At 43.8% G+C, this 23,782-nt stretch overlaps 1 protein-coding gene across 1 annotated transcript in view; it reads right to left on the bottom strand.

Annotated features, from left to right (window-relative positions):
• cep126 (centrosomal protein 126) overlaps window positions 1-23,782 on the bottom strand; it is a 59,772-nt gene that overhangs the window by 11,721 nt on the left and 24,269 nt on the right. Inside the window, exon 6 of the mRNA XM_065024951.1 lies at window positions 20,487-22,992. Within this exon, the coding sequence (XP_064881023.1) occupies window positions 20,487-22,992 (2,506 nt within the window). The remainder of the gene's footprint in view (window positions 1-20,486; window positions 22,993-23,782) is intronic.

Raw genomic sequence — 23,782 nt, 5'->3', positions numbered from 1 at the left:
AAAGCAGGTGGATGACATCAATTACATACAATAAAAACAACTAACTACTATGGAACGATTCAACATTACATATCGGCCCCTGGTTCAAATGGATAAACTGAACTAACTACTATGGAACGATTCAACATTACATATCGGCCCCCGGTTCAAATGGATAAACTGAACTAACTACTATGCATGGAACGATTTAACATTACATATCGGCCCCCGGTTCAAATGGATAAACTGAACTAACTACTATGCATGGAACGATTTAACATTACATATCGGCCCCCGGTTCAAATGGATAAACTGAACTAACTACTATGCATGGAACGATTTAACATTACATATCGGCCCCTGGTTCAAATGGATAAACTGAACTAACTACTATGCATGGAACGATTCAACATTACATATCGGCCTCCGGTTCAAATGGATAAACTGAACTAACTACTATGGAACGATTCAACATTACATATCGGCCCCTGGTTCAAATGGATAAACTGAACTAACTACTATGGAACGATTTAACATTACATATCGGCCCCTGGTTCAAATGGATAAACTGAACTAACTACTATGCATGGAACGATTTAACATTACATATCGGCCCCTGGTTCAAATGGATAAACTGAACTAACTACTATGGAACGATTTAACATTACATATCGGCCCATATCGGCCCCTGGTTCAAATGGATAAACTGAACTAACTACTATGCATGGAACGATTCAACATTACATATGGATAAACTGCCCCTGGTTCAAATGGATAAACTGAACTAACTACTATGCATGGAACGATTTAACATTACATATCGGCCCCGGTTCAAATGGATAAACTGAACTAACTACTATGCATGGAACGATTCAACATTACATATCGGCCCCTGGTTCAAATGGATAAACTGAACTAACTACTATGCATGGAACGATTTAACATTACATATCGGCCCCTGGTTCAAATGGATAAACTGAACTAACTACTATGCATGGAACGATTTAACATTACATATCGGCCCCCTGGTTCAAATGGATAAACTGAACTAACTACTATGCATGGAACGATTTAACATTACATATCGGCCCCTGGTTCAAATGGATAAACTGAACTAACTACTATGCATGGAACGATTTAACATTACATATCGGCCCCTGGTTCAAATGGATAAACTGAACTAACTACTATGCATGATAAACTGAACTAACTACTATGCATGGAAACGATTTAACATTACATATCGGCCCCGGTTCAAATGGATAAACTGAACTAACTACTATGCATGGAACGATTTAACATTACATATCGGCCCCTGGTTCAAATGGATAAACTGAACTAACTACTATGCATGGAACGATTCAACATTACATATCGGCCCTGGTTCAAATGGATAAACTGAACTAACTACTATGCATGGAACGATTCAACATTACATATCGGCCCCTGGTTCAAATGGATAAACTGAACTAACTACTATGGAACGATTTAACATTACATATCGGCCCCTGGTTCAAATGGATAAACTGAACTAACTACTATGCATGGAACGATTTAACATTACATATCGGCCCCTGGTTCAAATGGATAAACTGAACTAACTACTATGGAACGATTTAACATTACATATCGGCCCCTGGTTCAAATGGATAAACTGAACTAACTACTATGCATGGAACGATTCAACATTACATATCGGCCCCTGGTTCAAATGGATAAACTGAACTAACTACTATGCATGGAACGATTTAACATTACATATCGGCCCCTGGTTCAAATGGATAAACTGAACTAACTACTATGCATGGAACGATTTAACATTACATATCGGCCTGGTTCAAATGGTTCAAATGGATAAACTGAACTAACTACTATGCATGGAACGATTTAACATTACATATCGGCCCCTGGTTCAAATGGATAAACTGAACTAACTACTATGCATGGAACGATTTAACATTACATATCGGCCTCCGGTTCAAATGGATAAACTGAACTAACTACTATGCATGGAACGATTTAACATTACATATCGGCCCCTGGTTCAAATGGATAAACTGAACTAACTACTATGCATGGAACGATTTAACATTACATATCGGCCTCCGGTTCAAATGGATAAACTGAACTAACTACTATGCATGGAACGATTTAACATTACATATCGGCCCCTGGTTCAAATGGATAAACTGAACTAACTACTATGTTCAAATGGATAAACGATTTAACATTACATATCGGCCCCTGGTTCAAATGGATAAACTGAACTAACTACTATGCATGGAACGATTTAACATTACATATCGGCCCCTGGTTCAAATGGATAAACTGAACTAACTACTATGCATGGATGGATAAACGATTTAACATTACATATCGGCCCCTGGTTCAAATGGATAAACTGAACTAACTACTATGCATGGAACGATTTAACATTACATATCGGCCCCCGGTTCAAATGGATAAACTGAACTAACTACTATGCATGGAACGATTCAACATTACATATCGGCCCCTGGTTCAAATGGATAAACTGAACTAACTACTATGCATGGAACGATTCAACATTACATATCGGCCCCTGGTTCAAATGGATAAACTGAACTAACTACTATGGAACGATTTAACATTACATATCGGCCCCTGGTTCAAATGGATAAACTGAACTAACTACTATGCATGGAACGATTTAACATTACATACTGGTTCAAATGGATAAACTGCCTAACCGGTTCAAATGGATAAACTGAACTAACTACTATGCATGGAACATTTAACATTTAACATTACATATCGGCCCCTGGTTCAAATGGATAAACTGAACTAACTACTATGCATGGATGGATAAACGATTCAACATTACATATCGGCCCCTGGTTCAAATGGATAAACTGAACTAACTACTATGCATGGAACGATTTAACATTACATATCGGCCCCTGGTTCAAATGGATAAACTGAACTAACTACTATGCATGGAACGATTCAACATTACATATCGGCCCCTGGTTCAAATGGATAAACTGAACTAACTACTATGCATGGAACGATTTAACATTACATATCGGCCCCTGGTTCAAATGGATAAACTGAACTAACTACTATGCATGGAACGATTTAACATTACATATCGGCCCCTGGTTCAAATGGATAAACTGAACTAACTACTATGCATGGAACGATTTAACATTACATATCGGCCCCCGGTTCAAATGGATAAACTGAACTAACTACTATGCATGGAACGATTTAACATTACATATCGGCCCCCTGGTTCAAATGGATAAACTGAACTAACTACTATGCATGGAACGATTTAACATTACATATCGGCCCCTGGTTCAAATGGATAAACTGAACTAACTACTATGCATGGAACGATTTAACATTACATATCGGCCCCTGGTTCAAATGGATAAACTGAACTAACTACTATGCATGGAACGATTTAACATTACATATCGGCCCCCGGTTCAAATGGATAAACTGAACTAACTACTATGCATGGAACGATTTAACATTACATATCGGCCCCTGGTTCAAATGGATAAACTGAACTAACTACTATGCATGGAACGATTCAACATTACATATCGGCCCCTGGTTCAAATGGATAAACTGAACTAACTACTATGCATGGAACGATTTAACATTACATATCGGCCCCTGGTTCAAATGGATAAACTGAACTAACTACTATGCATGGAACGATTTAACATTACATATCGGCCCCTGGTTCAAATGGATAAACTGAACTAACTACTATGCATGGAACGATTTAACATTACATATCGGCCCCTGGTTCAAATGGATAAACTGAACTAACTACTATGCATGGAACGATTTAACATTACATATCGGCCCCTGGTTCAAATGGATAAACTGAACTAACTACTATGCATGGAACGATTCAACATTACATATCGGCCCCTGGTTCAAATGGATAAACTGAACTAACTACTATGCATGGAACGATTTAACATTACATATCGGCCCCTGGTTCAAATGGATAAACTGAACTAACTACTATGCATGGAACGATTTAACATTACATATCGGCCCCCTGGTTCAAATGGATAAACTGAACTAACTACTATGCATGGAACGATTTAACATTACATATCGGCCCCTGGTTCAAATGGATAAACTGAACTAACTACTATGCATGGAACGATTTAACATTACATATCGGCCTCCGGTTCAAATGGATAAACTGAACTAACTACTATGCATGGAACGATTTAACATTACATATCGGCCCCTGGTTCAAATGGATAAACTGAACTAACTACTATGCATGGAACGATTTAACATTACATATCGGCCCCCTGGTTCAAATGGATAAACTGAACTAACTACTATGCATGGAACGATTTAACATTACATATCGGCCCCTGGTTCAAATGGATAAACTGAACTAACTACTATGCATGGAACGATTTAACATTACATATCGGCCCCTGGTTCAAATGGATAAACTGAACTAACTACTATGCATGGAACGATTTAACATTACATATCGGCCCCTGGTTCAAATGGATAAACTGAACTAACTACTATGCATGGAACGATTTAACATTACATATCGGCCCCTGGTTCAAATGGATAAACTGAACTAACTACTATGCATGGAGCGATTTAACATTACATATCGGCCCCTGGTTCAAATGGATAAACTGAACTAACTACTATGCATGGAACGATTTAACATTACATATCGGCCCCTGGTTCAAATGGATAAACTGAACTAACTACTATGCATGGAACGATTTAACATTACATATCGCCCTGGTTCAAATGGATAAACTGAACTAACTACTATGCATGGAACGATTTAACATTACATATCGGCCCCTGGTTCAAATGGATAAACTGAACTAACTACTATGCATGGAACGATTTAACATTACATATCGGCCCCTGGTTCAAATGGATAAACTGAACTAACTACTATGCATGGAACGATTTAACATTACATATCGGCCCCTGGTTCAAATGGATAAACTGAACTAACTACTATGCATGGAACGATTTAACATTACATATCGGCCCCTGGTTCAAATGGATAAACTGAACTAACTACTATGCATGGCCCCTGGTTCGATTTAACATTACATATCGGCCCCTGGTTCAAATGGATAAACTGAACTAACTACTATGCATGGAACGATTTAACATTACATATCGGCCCCTGGTTCAAATGGATAAACTGAACTAACTACTATGCATGGAACGATTTAACATTACATATCGGCCCCGGTTCAAATGGATAAACTGAACTAACTACTATGCATGGAACGATTTAACATTACATATCGGTTCAAATGGATAAACCCCTGGTTCAAATGGATAAACTGAACTAACTACTATGCATGGAACGATTTAACATTACATATCGGCCCCTGGTTCAAATGGATAAACTGAACTAACTACTATGCATGGAACGATTTAACATTACATATCGGCCCCTGGTTCAAATGGATAAACTGAACTAACTACTATGCATGGAACGATTTAACATTACATATCGGCCCCTGGTTCAAATGGATAAACTGAACTAACTACTATGCATGGAACGATTTAACATTACATATCGGCCCCTGGTTCAAATGGATAAACTGAACTAACTACTATGCATGGAACGATTCAACATTACATATCGGCCCCTGGTTCAAATGGATAAACTGAACTAACTACTATGCATGGAACGATTTAACATTACATATCGGCCCCTGGTTCAAATGGATAAACTGAACTAACTACTATGCATGGAACGATTTAACATTACATATCGGCCCCTGGTTCAAATGGATAAACTGAACTAACTACTATGCATGGAACGATTTAACATTACATATCGGCCCCTGGTTCAAATGGATAAACTGAACTAACTACTATGCATGGAACGATTCAACATTACATATCGGCCCCTGGTTCAAATGGATAAACTGAACTAACTACTATGCATGGAACGATTTAACATTACATATCGGCCCCTGGTTCAAATGGATAAACTGAACTAACTACTATGCATGGAACGATTTAACATTACATATCGGCCCCTGGTTCAAATGGATAAACTGAACTAACTACTATGCATGGAACGATTTAACATTACATATCGGCCCCTGGTTCAAATGGATAAACTGAACTAACTACTATGCATGGAACGATTTAACATTACATATCGGCCCCTGGTTCAAATGGATAAACTGAACTAACTACTATGCATGGAACGATTCAACATTACATATCGGCCCCCGGTTCAAATGGATAAACTGAACTAACTACTATGCATGGAACGATTTAACATTACATATCGGCCCCTGGTTCAAATGGATAAACTGAACTAACTACTATGCATGGAACGATTTAACATTACATATCGGCCCCTGGTTCAAATGGATAAACTGAACTAACTACTATGCATGGAACGATTTAACATTACATATCGGCCCCTGGTTCAAATGGATAAACTGAACTAACTACTATGCATGGAACGATTTAACATTACATATCGGCCCCTGGTTCAAATGGATAAACTGAACTAACTACTATGCATGGAACGATTTAACATTACATATCGGCCCCTGGTTCAAATGGATAAACTGAACTAACTACTATGCATGGAACGATTTAACATTACATATCGGCCCCTGGTTCAAATGGATAAACTGAACTAACTACTATGCATGGAACGATTTAACATTACATATCGGCCTCCGGTTCAAATGGATAAACTGAACTAACTACTATGCATGGAACGATTCAACATTACATATCGGCCCCTGGTTCAAATGGATAAACTGAACTAACTACTATGCATGGAACGATTTAACATTACATATCGGCCCCTGGTTCAAATGGATAAACTGAACTAACTACTATGCATGGAACGATTTAACATTACATATCGGCCCCTGGTTCAAATGGATAAACTGAACTAACTACTATGCATGGAACGATTTAACATTACATATCGGCCCCCTGGTTCAAATGGATAAACTGAACTAACTACTATGCATGGAACGATTTAACATTACATATCGGCCCCTGGTTCAAATGGATAAACTGAACTAACTACTATGCATGGAACGATTTAACATTACATATCGGCCCCTGGTTCAAATGGATAAACTGAACTAACTACTATGCATGGAACGATTTAACATTACATATCGGCCCCTGGTTCAAATGGATAAACTGAACTAACTACTATGCATGGAACGATTTAACATTACATATCGGCCCCTGGTTCAAATGGATAAACTGAACTAACTACTATGCATGGAACGATTTAACATTACATATCGGCCCCTGGTTCAAATGGATAAACTGAACTAACTACTATGCATGGAACGATTTAACATTACATATCGCCCCTGGTTCAAATGGATAAACTGAACTAACTACTATGCATGGAACGATTTAACATTACATATCGGCCCCTGGTTCAAATGGATAAACTGAACTAACTACTATGCATGGAACGATTCAACATTACATATCGGCCCCTGGTTCAAATGGATAAACTGAACTAACTACTATGCATGGAACGATTTAACATTACATATCGGCCCCTGGTTCAAATGGATAAACTGAACTAACTACTATGCATGGAACGATTCAACATTACATATCGGCCCCTGGTTCAAATGGATAAACTGAACTAACTACTATGCATGGAACGATTTAACATTACATATCGGCCTCCGGTTCAAATGGATAAACTGAACTAACTACTATGCATGGAACGATTTAACATTACATATCGGCCCCTGGTTCAAATGGATAAACTGAACTAACTACTATGCATGGAACGATTTAACATTACATATCGGCCTCCGGTTCAAATGGATAAACTGAACTAACTACTATGCATGGAACGATTTAACATTACATATCGGCCCCTGGTTCAAATGGATAAACTGAACTAACTACTATGCATGGAACGATTTAACATTACATATCGGCCCCTGGTTCAAATGGATAAACTGAACTAACTACTATGCATGGAACGATTTAACATTACATATCGGCCCCTGGTTCAAATGGATAAACTGAACTAACTACTATGCATGGAACGATTTAACATTACATATCGGCCCCTGGTTCAAATGGATAAACTGAACTAACTACTATGCATGGAACGATTTAACATTACATATCGGCCCCTGGTTCAAATGGATAAACTGAACTAACTACTATGCATGGAACGATTCAACATTACATATCGGCCCCCTGGTTCAAATGGATAAACTGAACTAACTACTATGCATGGAACGATTTAACATTACATATCGGCCCCTGGTTCAAATGGATAAACTGAACTAACTACTATGCATGGAACGATTTAACATTACATATCGGCCCCTGGTTCAAATGGATAAACTGAACTAACTACTATGCATGGAACGATTTAACATTACATATCGGCCCCTGGTTCAAATGGATAAACTGAACTAACTACTATGCATGGAACGATTTAACATTACATATCGGCCCCTGGTTCAAATGGATAAACTGAACTAACTACTATGCATGGAACGATTTAACATTACATATCGGCCCCTGGTTCAAATGGATAAACTGAACTAACTACTATGCATGGAACGATTTAACATTACATATCGGCCCCCGGTTCAAATGGATAAACTGAACTAACTACTATGCATGGAACGATTTAACATTACATATCGGCCCCTGGTTCAAATGGATAAACTGAACTAACTACTATGCATGGAACGATTTAACATTACATATCGGCCCCTGGTTCAAATGGATAAACTGAACTAACTACTATGCATGGAACGATTTAACATTACATATCGGCCCCTGGTTCAAATGGATAAACTGAACTAACTACTATGCATGGAACGATTTAACATTACATATCGGCCCCTGGTTCAAATGGATAAACTGAACTAACTACTATGCATGGAACGATTTAACATTACATATCGGCCCCTGGTTCAAATGGATAAACTGAACTAACTACTATGCATGGAACGATTTAACATTACATATCGGCCCCTGGTTCAAATGGATAAACTGAACTAACTACTATGCATGGAACGATTTAACATTACATATCAGCCCCTGGTTCAAATGGATAAACTGAACTAACTACTATGCATGGAACGATTTAACATTACATATCGGCCCCTGGTTCAAATGGATAAACTGAACTAACTACTATGCATGGAACGATTTAACATTACATATCGGCCCCTGGTTCAAATGGATAAACTGAACTAACTACTATGCATGGAACGATTTAACATTACATATCGGCCCCTGGTTCAAATGGATAAACTGAACTAACTACTATGCATGGAACGATTTAACATTACATATCGGCCCCTGGTTCAAATGGATAAACTGAACTAACTACTATGCATGGAACGATTTAACATTACATATCGGCCCCTGGTTCAAATGGATAAACTGAACTAACTACTATGCATGGAACGATTTAACATTACATATCGGCCCCTGGTTCAAATGGATAAACTGAACTAACTACTATGCATGGAACGATTTAACATTACATATCGGCCCCTGGTTCAAATGGATAAACTGAACTAACTACTATGCATGGAACGATTTAACATTACATATCGGCCCCTGGTTCAAATGGATAAACTGAACTAACTACTATGCATGGAACGATTCAACATTACATATCGGCCCCTGGTTCAAATGGATAAACTGAACTAACTACTATGCATGGAACGATTTAACATTACATATCGGCCCCTGGTTCAAATGGATAAACTGAACTAACTACTATGCATGGAACGATTTAACATTACATATCGGCCCCTGGTTCAAATGGATAAACTGAACTAACTACTATGCATGGAACGATTCAACATTACATATCGGCCCCTGGTTCAAATGGATAAACTGAACTAACTACTATGCATGGAACGATTTAACATTACATATCGGCCCCTGGTTCAAATGGATAAACTGAACTAACTACTATGCATGGAACGATTTAACATTACATATCGGCCCCTGGTTCAAATGGATAAACTGAACTAACTACTATGCATGGAACGATTTAACATTACATATCGGCCCCTGGTTCAAATGGATAAACTGAACTAACTACTATGCATGGAACGATTTAACATTACATATCGGCCCCTGGTTCAAATGGATAAACTGAACTAACTACTATGCATGGAACGATTTAACATTACATATCGGCCCCTGGTTCAAATGGATAAACTGAACTAACTACTATGCATGGAACGATTTAACATTACATATCGGCCCCTGGTTCAAATGGATAAACTGAACTAACTACTATGCATGGAATCGGCCCCTGGTTCGATTTAACATTACATATCGGCCCCTGGTTCAAATGGATAAACTGAACTAACTACTATGCATGGAACGATTTAACATTACATATCGGCCCCTGGTTCAAATGGATAAACTGAACTAACTACTATGCATGGAACGATTTAACATTACATATCGGCCCCTGGTTCAAATGGATAAACTGAACTAACTACTATGCATGGAACGATTTAACATTACATATCGGCCCCGGTTCAAATGGATAAACTGAACTAACTACTATGCATGGAACGATTTAACATTACATATCGGCCCCTGGTTCAAATGGATAAACTGAACTAACTACTATGCATGGAACGATTTAACATTACATATCGGCCCCTGGTTCAAATGGATAAACTGAACTAACTACTATGCATGGAACGATTTAACATTACATATCGGCCCCTGGTTCAAATGGATAAACTGAACTAACTACTATGCATGGAACGATTTAACATTACATATCGGCCCCCGGTTCAAATGGATAAACTGAACTAACTACTATGCATGGAACGATTTAACATTACATATCGGCCCCTGGTTCAAATGGATAAACTGAACTAACTACTATGTTCAAATGGAACGATTTAACATTAACATTATCGGCCCCCGGTTCAAATGGATAAACTGAACTAACTACTATGCATGGAACGATTTAACATTACATATCATGGGCCCCTGGTTCAAATGGATGAACTGAACATCAACTAAACTATCCAAATGAAGCATGCATTTCAGAAAACATTCAGGAATCAATGGCCTCACGGTTCAAACGGATAAACTGAATTGAAACTTTACTAATGCTGCAGAAATGTGTTTGAAAAGGTTCATCAGATGTAGTGATCACAATATAGTAGCCATATCTACCAAAGTTCCAAAGGCTGGGCCTAATATAGTGTATAAGAGGTCAGGCTGGGCCTAATATAGTGTATAAGAGGTCAGGCTGGGCCTAATATAATGTATAAGAGGTCAGGCTGGGCCTAATATAGTGTATAAGAGGTCAGGCTGGGCCTAATATAGTGTACAAGAGGTCAGGCTGGGCCTAATATAGTGTATAAGAGGTCAGGCTGGGCCTAATATAATGTATAAGAGGTCAGGCTGGGCCTAATATAGTGTATAAGAGGTCAGGCTGGGCCTAATATAGTGTATAAGAGGTCAGGCTGGGCCTAATATAGTGTATAAGAGGTCAGGCTGGGCCTAATATAGTGTACAAGAGGTCAGGCTGGGCCTAATATAATGTATAAGAGGTCAGGCTGGGCCTAATATAGTGTATAAGAGGTCAGGCTGGGCCTAATATAGTGTATAAGAGGTCAGGCTGGGCCTAATATAGTGTACAAGAGGTCAGGCTGGGCCTAATATAATGTATAAGAGGTCAGGCTGGGTCTAATATAGTGTATAAGAGGTCAGGCTGGGCCTAATATAGTGTATAAGAGGTCAGGCTGGGCCTAATATAGTGTATAAGAGGTCATACAATACGTTTTGTAGTGATTCATATGTTGTTGATGTAAAGAATATCTGTTGGTCTGTGGTGTGTAATGAGGAGCAACCAGACGCTGCTGGTCTGTGGTGTGTAATGAGGAACAACCAGACGCTGCTGGTCTGTGGTGTGTAATGAGGAGCAACCAGACGCTGCTGGTCTGTGGTGTGTAATGAGGAGCAACCAGACGCTGCTGGTCTGTGGTGTGTAATGAGGAGCAACCAGACGCTGCTGGTCTGTGGTGTGTAATGAGGAACAACCAGACGCTGCTGGTCTGTGGTGTGTAATGAGGAGCAACCAGACGCTGCTGGTCTGTGGTGTGTAATGAGGAGCAACCAGACGCTGCTGGTCTGTGGTGTGTAATGAGGAGCAACCAGACGCTGCTGGTCTGTGGTGTGTAATGAGGAGCAACCAGACGCTGCTGGTCTGTGGAGTGTAATGAGGAGCAACCAGACGCTGCTGGTCTGTGGTGTGTAATGAGGAGAAACCAGTCGCTGCTGGTCTGTGGTGTGTAATGAGGAGCAACCAGACGCTGCTGGTCTGTGGAGTGTAATGAGGAGCAACCAGACGCTGCTGGTCTGTGGTGTGTAATGAGGAGCAACCAGACGCTGCTGGTCTGTGGTGTGTAATGAGAAGCAACCAGTCGCTGCTGGTCTGTGGTGTGTAATGAGGAGCAACCAGACGCTGCTGGTCTGTGGTGTGTAATGAGGAGCAACCAGACGCTGCTGGTCTGTGGTGTGTAATGAGGAGCAACCAGACGCTGCTGGTCTGTGGTGTGTACTGAGGAGCAACCAGACGCTGCTGGTCTGTGGTGTGTAATGAGGAACAACCAGACGCTGCTGGTCTGTGGTGTGTAATGAGGAGCAACCAGACGCTGCTGGTCTGTGGTGTGTAATGAGGAGCAACCAGACGCTGCCGGTCTGTGGTGTGTAATGAGGAGCAACCAGACGCTGCTGGTCTGTGGTGTGTAATGAGGAGCAACCAGACGCTGCTGGTCTGTGGTGTGTAATGAGGAGCAACCAGACGCTGCCGGTCTGTGGTGTGTAATGAGGAACAACCAGACGCTGCTGGTCTGTGGTGTGTAATGAGGAGCAACCAGACGCTGCTGGTCTGTGGTGTGTAATGAGGAACAACCAGACGCTGCTGGTCTGTGGTGTGTAATGAGGAACAACCAGACGCTGCTGGTCTGTGGTGTGTAATGAGGAGCAACCAGACGCTGCTGGTCTGTGGTGTGTAATGAGGAGCAACCAGACGCTGCTGGTCTGTGGTGTGTAATGAGGAGCAACCAGACGCTGCTGGTCTGTGGTGTGTAATGAGGAACAACCAGACGCTGCTGGTCTGTGGTGTGTAATGAGGAGCAACCAGACGCTGCTGGTCTGTGGTGTGTAATGAGGAGCAACCAGACGCTGCAACCGGTCTGTGGTGTGTAATGAGGAGCAACCAGACGCTGCTGGTCTGTGGTGTGTAATGAGGAGCAACCAGACGCTGCTGGTCTGTGGTGTGTAATGAGGAGCAACCAGACGCTGCTGGTCTGTGGTGTGTAATGAGGAGCAACCAGACGCTGCTGGTCTGTGGTGTGTAATGAGGAGCAACCAGACGCTGCTGGTCTGTGGTGTGTAATGAGGAGCAACCAGACGCTGCTGGTCTGTGGTGTGTAATGAGGAGCAACCAGACGCTGCTGGTCTGTGGTGTGTAATGAGGAGCAACCAGACGCTGCTGGTCTGTGGTGAGTAATGAGGAGCAACCAGACGCTGCTGGTCTGTGGTGAGTAATGAGGAGCAACCAGACGCTGCTGGTCTGTGGTGTGTAATGAGGAGCAACCAGACGCTGCTGGTCTGTGGAGTGTAATGAGGAGCAACCAGACGCTGCTGGTCTGTGGTGTGTAATGAGGAGAAACCAGTCGCTGCTGGTCTGTGGTGTGTAATGAGGAGCAACCAGACGCTGCTGGTCTGTGGAGTGTAATGAGGAGCAACCAGACGCTGCTGGTCTGTGGTGTGTAATGAGGAGCAACCAGACGCTGCTGGTCTGTGGTGTGTAATGAGAAGCAACCAGACGCTGCTGGTCTGTGGTGTGTAATGAGGAACAACCAGACGCTGTTGGTCTGTGGTGTGTAATGAGGAGCAACCAGACGCTGCTGGTCTGTGGTGTGTAATGAGGAGCAACCAGACGCTGCTGGTCTGTGGTGTGTAATGAGGAGCAACCAGACGCTGCTGGTCTGTGGTGTGTAATGAGGAGCAACCAGACGCTGCTGGTCTGTGGAGTGTAATGAGGAGCAACCAGACGCTGCTGGTCTGTGGTGTGTAATGAGGAGAAACCAGTCGCTGCTGGTCTGTGGTGTGTAATGAGGAGCAACCAGACGCTGCTGGTCTGTGGAGTGTAATGAGGAGCAACCAGACGCTGCTGGTCTGTGGTGTGTAATGAGGAGCAACCAGACGCTGCTGGTCTGTGGTGTGTAATGAGAGCAACCAGTCGCTGCTGGTCTGTGGCAACCAGTCGCTGCTGGTAATGAGGAGCAACCAGACGCTGCTGGTCTGTGGTGTGTAATGAGGAGCAACCAGACGCTACTGGTCTGTGGTGTGTATTGAGGAGCAACCAGACGCTGCTGGTCTGTGGTGTGTACTGAGGAGCAACCAGACGCTGCTGGTCTTTGGTGTGTAATGAGGAGCAACCAGACGCTAAAGTGAGTGTGGAAGAGGTGAAACATTGTTGTCTATCAACAATGACAAACAACCCAGGAGCTGACAACACGGTTGGAAAATAACTAAGGAGAATAGCGGACGATATTGCCACATCTTCAATCTAAGCCTGCTAGAAAGTGTGTTCCCTCAGGCCTGGAGGGAAGCTGAAGTCATTCCACTACCTAAGAATAGTAAAGCCCCCTTTACTGGCTCAAATAGCCGACCAATCAGCCTGTTACCAACCCATAGTACACAGTTGGAGAATTTTTTGTTGTTGACCAGATACAATGCTATTTTACAGTAAACAAATTGACAGACTTTCATCATGCTTATAGGGAAGGACATTCAACAAGTACAGCACTTACACAAATGACTGATGATTGGCTGAGAGAAATTGATGATAAAAAAGATTGTGTGGGCAGTTTTGTCAGATTTCAGTGCGGCTTTTGACATTATCGATCATAGTCTGCTGCTGGAAAAACTTGTGTTATGGCTTTACACCCCCTGCTATAATGTGGATAAAGAGTTACCTGTCTAACAGAACACAGAGGGTGTTATGGCTTTACACCCCCTGCTATAATGTGGGTAAAGAGTTACCTGTCTAACAGAACACAGAGTGGTGCTATAATGTGGATAAAGAGTTACCTTTACACCCCTGCTATAATGTGGATAAAGAGTTACCTGTCTAACAGAACACAGAGGGTCTTATGGCTTTACACCCCCTGCTATAATGTGGATAAAGAGTTACCTGTCTAACAGAACACAGAGGGTGTTATGGCTTTACACCCCCTGCTATAATGTGGATAAAGAGTTACCTGTCTAACAGAACACAGAGGGTGTTATGGCTTTACACCCCCTGCTATAATGTGGATAAAGAGTTACCTGTCTAACAGAACACAGAGGGTGTTATGGCTTTACACCCCCCTGCTATAATGTGGATAAAGAGTTACCTGTCTAACAGAACACAGAGGGTGTTATGGCTTTACACCCCCTGCTATAATGTGGATAAAGAGTTACCTGTCTAACAGAACACAGAGGGTGTTATGGCTTTACACCCCCTGCTATAATGTGGGTAAAGAGTTAAACGGCCTAACAGAACACAGAGAGTGTTCTTTAATGGAAGCCTCTCAAACATAATCCAGGTAGAAATCAGGAATTCCCCAGGGCAGCTGTCTAGGCCCATTACTTTTTACAATCTTTACTAACTACATGCCACTGGCTTTGAGTATGTGGATCACTCAACACTATACACGACAGCTACTACAGCGGCTGAAATGACTGCAACACTATACACGACAGCTATTACAGCAGCTGAAATGACTGCAACACTATACACGACAGCTACTACAGCGGCTGAAATGACTGCAACACTATACACGACAGCTATTACAGCAGCTGAAATGACTGCAACACTATACACGACAGCTACTACAGCGGCTGAAATGACTCAACACTATACACGACAGCTACTACAGCGGCTGAAATGACTGCAACACTATACACGACAGCTATTACAGCAGCTGAAATGACTGCAACACTATACACGACAGCTACTACAGCGGCTGAAATGACTCAACACTATACACGACAGCTACTACAGCGGCTGAAATGACTGCAACACTATACACGACAGCTACTACAGCGGCTGAAATGACTGCAACACTATACACGACAGCTATTACAGCGGCTGAAATGACTGCAACACTTAACAAAGAGCTGCAGTTAGTTTCAGAATTGGAGGCAAGGAATAAGTTAGTTGTAAATATTTCTAAAACTAAACTTGGGACAAATCATTCACTAAACCTCAACTAAATCTTGTAATGAATACTGTGTAAATTGAGTAAAAGTTGAGGTGACTAAACTGCTTGGAGTAACTCTGGATGGTAAACTGTCATGGTCAAAACATATTGATGCAACAGTAGTTAAGATGGGGAGAAGTCTGTCTACAATAAAGCGATGCTCTACCTTCTTAACAACACTATCAACAAGGCAGGTCCTACAGGCACTAGTTTCTACCTTCTTAACAGCACTATCAACAAGGCAGGTCCTACAGGCCCTAGTTTTGTCACACCTGGACTACTGTTCGGTGGTGTGGTCAGGTGCCACAAAGAGGAAAATTGCAATTGTCTCAGAACAGGGAAGCACGGCTGGTCCTTGGATGAACACAGAGAGCTAATATTAATAATATGCATGTCAATATCTCCTGGCTCAAAGTGAAGGAGAGATTGACTTTATCACTACTTGTATTTATGAGAGGTATTGACATGTTGAATGCACCGAGCTGTCTGTCTAAACTACTGGCACACAGCTCAGACACCCATGCATACCCCATAAGACATGCCACCAGGGGTCTCTTCAGTCCCCAAGTCCAGAACAGACTATGGGAGGTGCACAGTACTGCATAGAGCCATGACTACATGGAACTCTATTCCACATCAAGTAATTTTTGCTAACAGTAACATTTAATTAAAAAAAAAACAGATACAAAAATACACGTTATGCTACTGCGGGGAATGTGAAGCAACACAAACACAGGCACAGGCACTGACACATGCATACATATGATAACATACGCACCATACTCACGCGTACACATGGATTTCGTGTTGTAGATATGTGGTAGGAGAATAGGGGCCTGAATTTGTTGTAATGTTTTTAAATTGTATTACTGCCTTAATTTAGCTGGACCCCAAGAAGAGTAGCTGCTGTCTTGGTAGGAACTAATGGGGATCCATAATAAACCCCAGGAAGAGTAGCTGCTGCCTTGGCAGGAACTAATGGGGATCCATAATAAACCCCATGAAGAGTAGCTGCTGCCTTGGCTGGAACTAATGGGGATCCATAATAAACCCCATGAAGAGTAGCTGCTGCCTTGGCAGGAACTAATGGGGATCCATAATAAACCCCAGGAAGAGTAGCTGCTGCCTTGGCAGGAACTAATGGGGATCCATAATAAACCCCAGGAAGAGTAGCTGCTGCCTTGGCAGGAACTAATGGGGATCCATAATAAACCCCAGGAAGAGTAGCTGCTGCCTTGGCAGGAACTAACGGGGATCCATAATAAACCCCAGGAAGAGTAGCTGCTGCCTTGGCAGGAACTAACGGGGATCCATAATAAACCCCAGGAAGAGTAGCTGCTGCCTTGACAGGAACTAATGGGGATCCATAATAAACCCCAGGAAGAGTAGCTGCAGCCTTGGCAGGAACTAATGGGGATCCATAATAAACCCCAGGAAGAGTAGCTGCTGCCTTGGCAGGAACTAATGGGGATCCATAATAAACCCCAGGAAGAGTAGCTGCTGCCTTGGCAGGAACTAATGGGGATCCATAATAAACCCCAGGAAGAGTAGCTGCTGCCTTGGCATGAACTAACGGGGATCCATAATAAACCTCAGGAAGAGTAGCTGCTGCCTTGGCTGGAACTAATGGGGATCCATAATAAACCCCAGGAAGAGTAGCTGCTGCCTTGGCAGGAACTAATGGGGATCCTTAATAAACCCCAAGAAGAGTAGCTGCTGCCTTGGCAGGGAGTAATGGGGATCCATAATAAACCTCAGGAAGAGTAGCTGCTGCCTTGGCTGGAACTAATGGGGATCCATAATAAACCCCAGGAAGAGTAGCTGCTGCCTTGGCTGGAACTAATGGGGATCCATAATAAACCCCAGGAAGAGTAGCTGCTGCCTTGGCAGGAACTAATGGGGATCCATAATAAACCCCAGGAAGAGTAGCTGCTGCCTTGGCTGGAACTTGGCTGTATGGTTCCTGTATCGTACCAGACGCGTATCGAATTGTTCATGAAAGGAAAGATGCACATCCCTACTAACTATGCCGTAAAACATGAAATCTCAAACTACACAACAAGATAAATGTGATAAAGTTCATCTAATTTGACTGATATGCACATTAATGTCTGTGAAGGAACATTTAATGTTTGTGCTTTTCTAATAACCAATTCCACTGGGTTCACGCAAGTGACTGATTTATCATGCCTGGGAGGAATCCTCACAATCAGTAGAAGCAATTGGTTACCTGCTGGTTACTAGTCCAACTCTCTAACCACTAGGCTACCTTCCGGTTACTTCCGGTTACTAGTCCAACGCTCTAACCACTAGGCTACCTTCCGGTTACTTCCGGTTACTAGTCCAATGCTCTAACCACTAGGCTACCCTGCTGGTTACTAGTCCAACGCTCTAACCACTAGGCTACCTTCCGGTTACTAGTCCAACGCTCTAACCACTAGGCTACCCTGCTGGTTACTAGTCCAACACTCTAACCACTAGGCTACCCTGCTGGTTACTAGTCCAACGCTCTAACCACTAGGCTACCTTCCGGTTACTAGTCCAACGCTCTAACCACTAGGCTACCTTCCGGTTACTAGTCCAACGCTCTAACCACTAGGCAACCTTCCGGTTACTAGTCCAACGCTCTAACCACTAGGCTACCTTCCGGTACCTAGTCCAACGCTCTAACCACTAGGCTACCTTCCGGTTACTAGTCCAACGCTCTAACCACTATGCTACCTTCCGGTTACTAGTCCAACGCTCTAACCACTAGGCTACCTTCCGGTTACTAGTCCAACGCTCTAACCACTAGGCTACCTTCCGGTTACTAGTCCAACGCTCTAACCACTAGGCTACCTTCCGGTTACTTCCGGTTACTAGTCCAACGCTCTAACCACTAGGCTACCTTCCGGTTACTAGTCCAACGCTCTAACCACTAGGCTACCTTCCGGTTACTAGTCCAACGCTCTAACCACTACGCTACCTTCCGGTTACTTCCGGTTACTAGTCCAACGCTCTAACCACTAGGCTACCCTGCTGGTTACTAGTCCAACGCTCTAACCACTAGGCTACCTTCCGGTTACTTCCGGTTACTAGTCCAACACTCTAACCACTAGGCTACCCTGCTGGTTACTAGTCCAACGCTCTAACCACTAGGCTACCTTCCGGTTACTAGTCCAACGCTCTAACCACTAGGCTACCTTCCGGTTACTAGTCCAACGCTCTAACCACTAGGCTACCTTCCGGTTACTTCCGGTTACTAGTCCAACACTCTAACCACTAGGCTACACTGCTGGTTACTAGTCCAACGCTCTAACCACTAGGCTACCCTGCTGGTTACTAGTCCAACGCTCTAACCACTAGGCTACCTTCCGGTTACTAGTCCAACGCTCTAACCACTAGGATACTTTCTGGTTACTGGCCCAACGCTCTAACCACTAGGCTACCTTCCGGTTACTTCCGGTTACTAGTCCAACACTCTAACCACTAGGCTACCCTGCTGGTTACTAGTCCAACGCTCTAACCACTAGGCTACCCTGCTGGTTACTAGTCCAACGCTCTAACCACTAGGCTACCTTCTGGTTACTGGCCCAACGCTCTAACCACTAGGCTACCTGCTGGTTACTAGTCCAACACTCTAACCACTAGGCTACCTTCCGGTTACTAGTCCAACGCTCTAACCACTAGGCTACCTTCAGGTTACTTCCGGTTACTAGTCCAACGCTCTAACCACTAGGCTACCCTGCTGGTTACTAGTCCAACGCTCTAACCACTAGGCTACCTTCCGGTTACTAGTCCAACGCTCTAACCACTAGGCTACCTTCCGGTTACTAGTCCAACGCTCTAACCACTAGGCTACCCTGCTGGTTACTAGTCCAACACTCTAACCACTAGGCTACCTTCCGGTTACTAGTCCAACGCTCTAACTACTAGGCAACCTTCCGTTTACTTCCGGTTACTAGTCCAACGCTCTAACCACTAGGCTACCTTCCGGTTACTAGTCCAACGCTCTAACCACTAGGCTACCCTGCCGCCCGGAGCGTTACGTTTTTTGGAACCTCTCCAGCTTGCTGATAATAAAGAATGATTCATTTAATATTGACTTCAGGTGTCCCTGGTGGTCATTTCCATGACACGTCCTTCTCAACTGGTGACAACAACACATGTATTAGAGAGGTGAGGACCGGACAGTCAATCTACAGTACAGTACATTACCGTCCTTGGTGGCTAAGGCACTACGGACTCCATGCCAGAGCTGAGAGATCTCCTCGTCTGTGGGAGTACGGTCCAGACAGAGGCCATTCTCATGGTACAGAAGCCCCCATCTGGCAGCCTCTCCCTGGGCGTCCTGCTGGCCTGACATGGGGGTGGCCTTGGATGGGTTAGAAATAACGCTGCTATCTGCCCTAATGACATGTGTACGGTTCTGGGACGGGGCGAGGTTGTCCAGGGTGTTATTATTACACAAAGCCTCATCTACAGGAATCCCTGCTTTAGTAGCAGCAGAGTTAGACTGATCCATGTAAGGAGTCTTGGTGGTGTCATTAGTGGGATCCATTTTGTAAGGAGTCTTGGTGGTGTGATTAGTGGGATCCATTTTGTAAGGAGTCTTGGTGGTGTCATTAGAGTGATCCATGTTGTAAGGAGTCTTGGTGGTGTATGATACTACAGCATCCGTCTCTCTTGTGTGTGTTTTTGGTTCCATGGTTTCAGTGCGGGGCGGGGGACGAGGCACCATGACCTTCCCGTGGGTCACCCAGGCCACGTGGCTGCTGGCCTCCGTAGCAGATTGGGGTCTGATGACCGTGCCTTTTCTGGAGCGGGACGAAACAGGATCCATCCCTGCCCTGGCAGATCTCACTCTCCTGGGGACTCTGGGGCACACGGTTCTCCCCCTGCTCCCCCGCTGGACCTTGACCTCCCTTGCTTCCACTCTTGTCTCCTTGGCCTCCTGGCCTCTCTCCTGGATCCCCTGGTGCCCCTGCAGCCTGCTCTCCTGGACCCTGACATCTGCCCAGGCCTGCTTGGTAAAGTGATAGCCGGTGGAGGCCAGAGGGGTGTTGGTGGCCACCGTCTGGCCCTGACCCTGTTGGTGGTCTGATGATGCTGAGTGTTTATGTGGAGGTAGTGGATACTCAGAAACACACTTGTTTGTTATAGGACTCCGTTGCATCTCCTCCTCTTCCTCCTCCAGATTTACCTCGTCAAACCAGCGTATCTTCTTTTTGATCATCTTGTCTGCATCCTTGCCTTTCCTTCGGGTCAGTTCCACACTATCTCTGATGGACATGGTGAATTGTTTGGCGAATATTAAATGCCTGGCGTTATACATACCAGAACAAGCGTTTCCTCCCGACACGCCGTATTTTGATCGTTTTTTAAGAATTCCCTTTATGCATCGGACTTCAGTGCCTTTATGATCTGTGGCTGTGCTGACAACAGCTACAGGTGGAGGAGATGGAGGTGTATCTGGGAGGTGTGTTGGTGTTATTTCCACCTGCAGGCTCTTTAGGCCTTTAGGGAAGTCAGACCTGATATTACAATGACCCAATGTCTGACTGAGAGGGTCTGTGTTCTTAGACTTCTCGGCTTTGGGCTCAGAGTTGGGCCTTGCCTTGGGCTCAGAGTTGGTCCTTGCTTTGGGCTCAGAGTTGGACCCTGCTTTGGGTTTAGAGTTGGGCCTTGCTTTGTGCTCAGAGTTGGACCCTGCTTTGGGCTCAGAGTTGGACCCTGCTTTGGGTTTAGAGTTGGGCCTTGCTTTGGGCTCAGAGTTGGATCCTGCTTTGGGCTCAGAGTTGGACCCTTTGTTGAGGTTGTTCATGGCATCTTCTACACTGGGTTTGCTTCCCTGTGACTGGTGTTGTGTGTTTTTTGTTGGCTGAATGTTGGCCGTGTCCTCCCGGACCCCTGAGCTACTTTTAGTGTTATAACTGAGGATATGATCAGGGTTTGAGGAGGGGGCTTCACACAGAAGGTCTTTGTGGCTGCAAGTTTTCCCAGGCAGAAGGACCTGTGTCGGTTGTTTGGAATACTTGTCCTCCGGGTCTCTCACCTGCTGCCTAAATTCTAACTTTCCCTCTGGGATCAGACAAGAGGTGAACTCTAGCAGCGTTCTGTCTGGGGTAGAAGCCTTGGAGCACGCTACGACCCCCGAGACTCTGTGGTCCCCCCTCAGATGACTTTCCCTCTCCTGAGAGTCTTGGTCACCGTTATCTGAACGTATTGAGGATGTATCTATAATCCCACTCAGAGTTAGCAGGCTGTGGTGACTGACACTGAGGAGTGGGGGCTGGGTTATAGTGTTAGTCTGTGATGACGATTGGTCTGTACAACTCTGCCACCCAGTGGCCTGAGAGAGCTGGTGCAGTCTGCTGTTACAATCTTCGACAGGCTCCTCTGTCTGCCTTGGTCTGGGTGGCTGAGGGCTAGCATCAACTTTGCCCTGTTGGATTAGGAGGTTACCACTTAGGAAACTCTTTGTTGGTGGACAAAAGGACAAGTCAGAGGATGGACCATTGGGGTGTCTCTGGTGATCTAACCAAGAGGATGGACCATTGGGGTGTCTCTGGTGATCTAACCAAGAGGATGGACCATTGGGGTGTCTCTGGTGATCTAACCAAGAGCTGTGGACTCTCTGTACTGTGTTGTTGTGGTTTAAGCCGTCCTCCATTTCCAAGCTATCCAGACTGGACAGGCTCTCTGACTGAGTCACATTATGATGCTGGAATACAGAAGAGATAGTTTTGTTGGTTGATTCATTGATATTTGGATAAAACAAGTCATAGAGATAAAAAAAAATGTTTTTTTAAAGTACCAAGAACCCCAGAGGATTACCCATGAAAGCATAAAAACACTTATTTTCAATGAGTTCCTCTGAGATGTATTAATTGAACAACAGAAGAGATGTATTATTCAACAAGTGATGAATGTCATGACGGTATGATAGATATCCTTAATAATGTGCATAGCTACACTATATATACACAAAAGTATGTGGACGCCCCTTCAAACTAGTGGATTTGGCTATTTCAGCTGACAGGTGTAATAAAATCGAGCACACAGCCATGCAATCTAGGATGCTACCATTCCAACAAGTCAGTGCGGCTAATGTCTGCCCTGCTAGAGCTGCCCCGGTCAACTGTAAGTGCTGCTATTGTGAAGTGGAAATGTCTAGGAGCAACAACGGCTCAGCCGGAAAGTGGTAGACCACACAAGCTCAAAGTGCGGGACCGCTGAGTGCTGAAGCGCGTGAAAATCGTCTGTCCCCGAGTTCCAAACTGACTCTGGAAGAAACGTCAGCACAACAACTGTTCGTCGGGAGCTTCATAAAATGGGTTTTCATGGCCGAGCAGCCGCACACAAGCCTAAGATCACCATGCGCAATGCCAAAGTGTCTGCTGGAGTGTAAAGCTCGCCGCCATTGGACTCTGGAGCAGTGGAAATGCGTTCTCTGGAGTGATAAATCACGCTTCACCATCCGGCAGTCCAACGGACGAATCTGGGTTTGGCGG

Source organism: Oncorhynchus nerka, linkage group LG11 (assembly GCF_034236695.1).
Source record: "Oncorhynchus nerka isolate Pitt River linkage group LG11, Oner_Uvic_2.0, whole genome shotgun sequence".
Taxonomy (NCBI): domain Eukaryota; kingdom Metazoa; phylum Chordata; class Actinopteri; order Salmoniformes; family Salmonidae; genus Oncorhynchus; species Oncorhynchus nerka.
The sequence above is the reverse complement of the archived record's forward strand: the minus strand, read 5'-3'. Positions and strand labels throughout refer to the sequence as shown.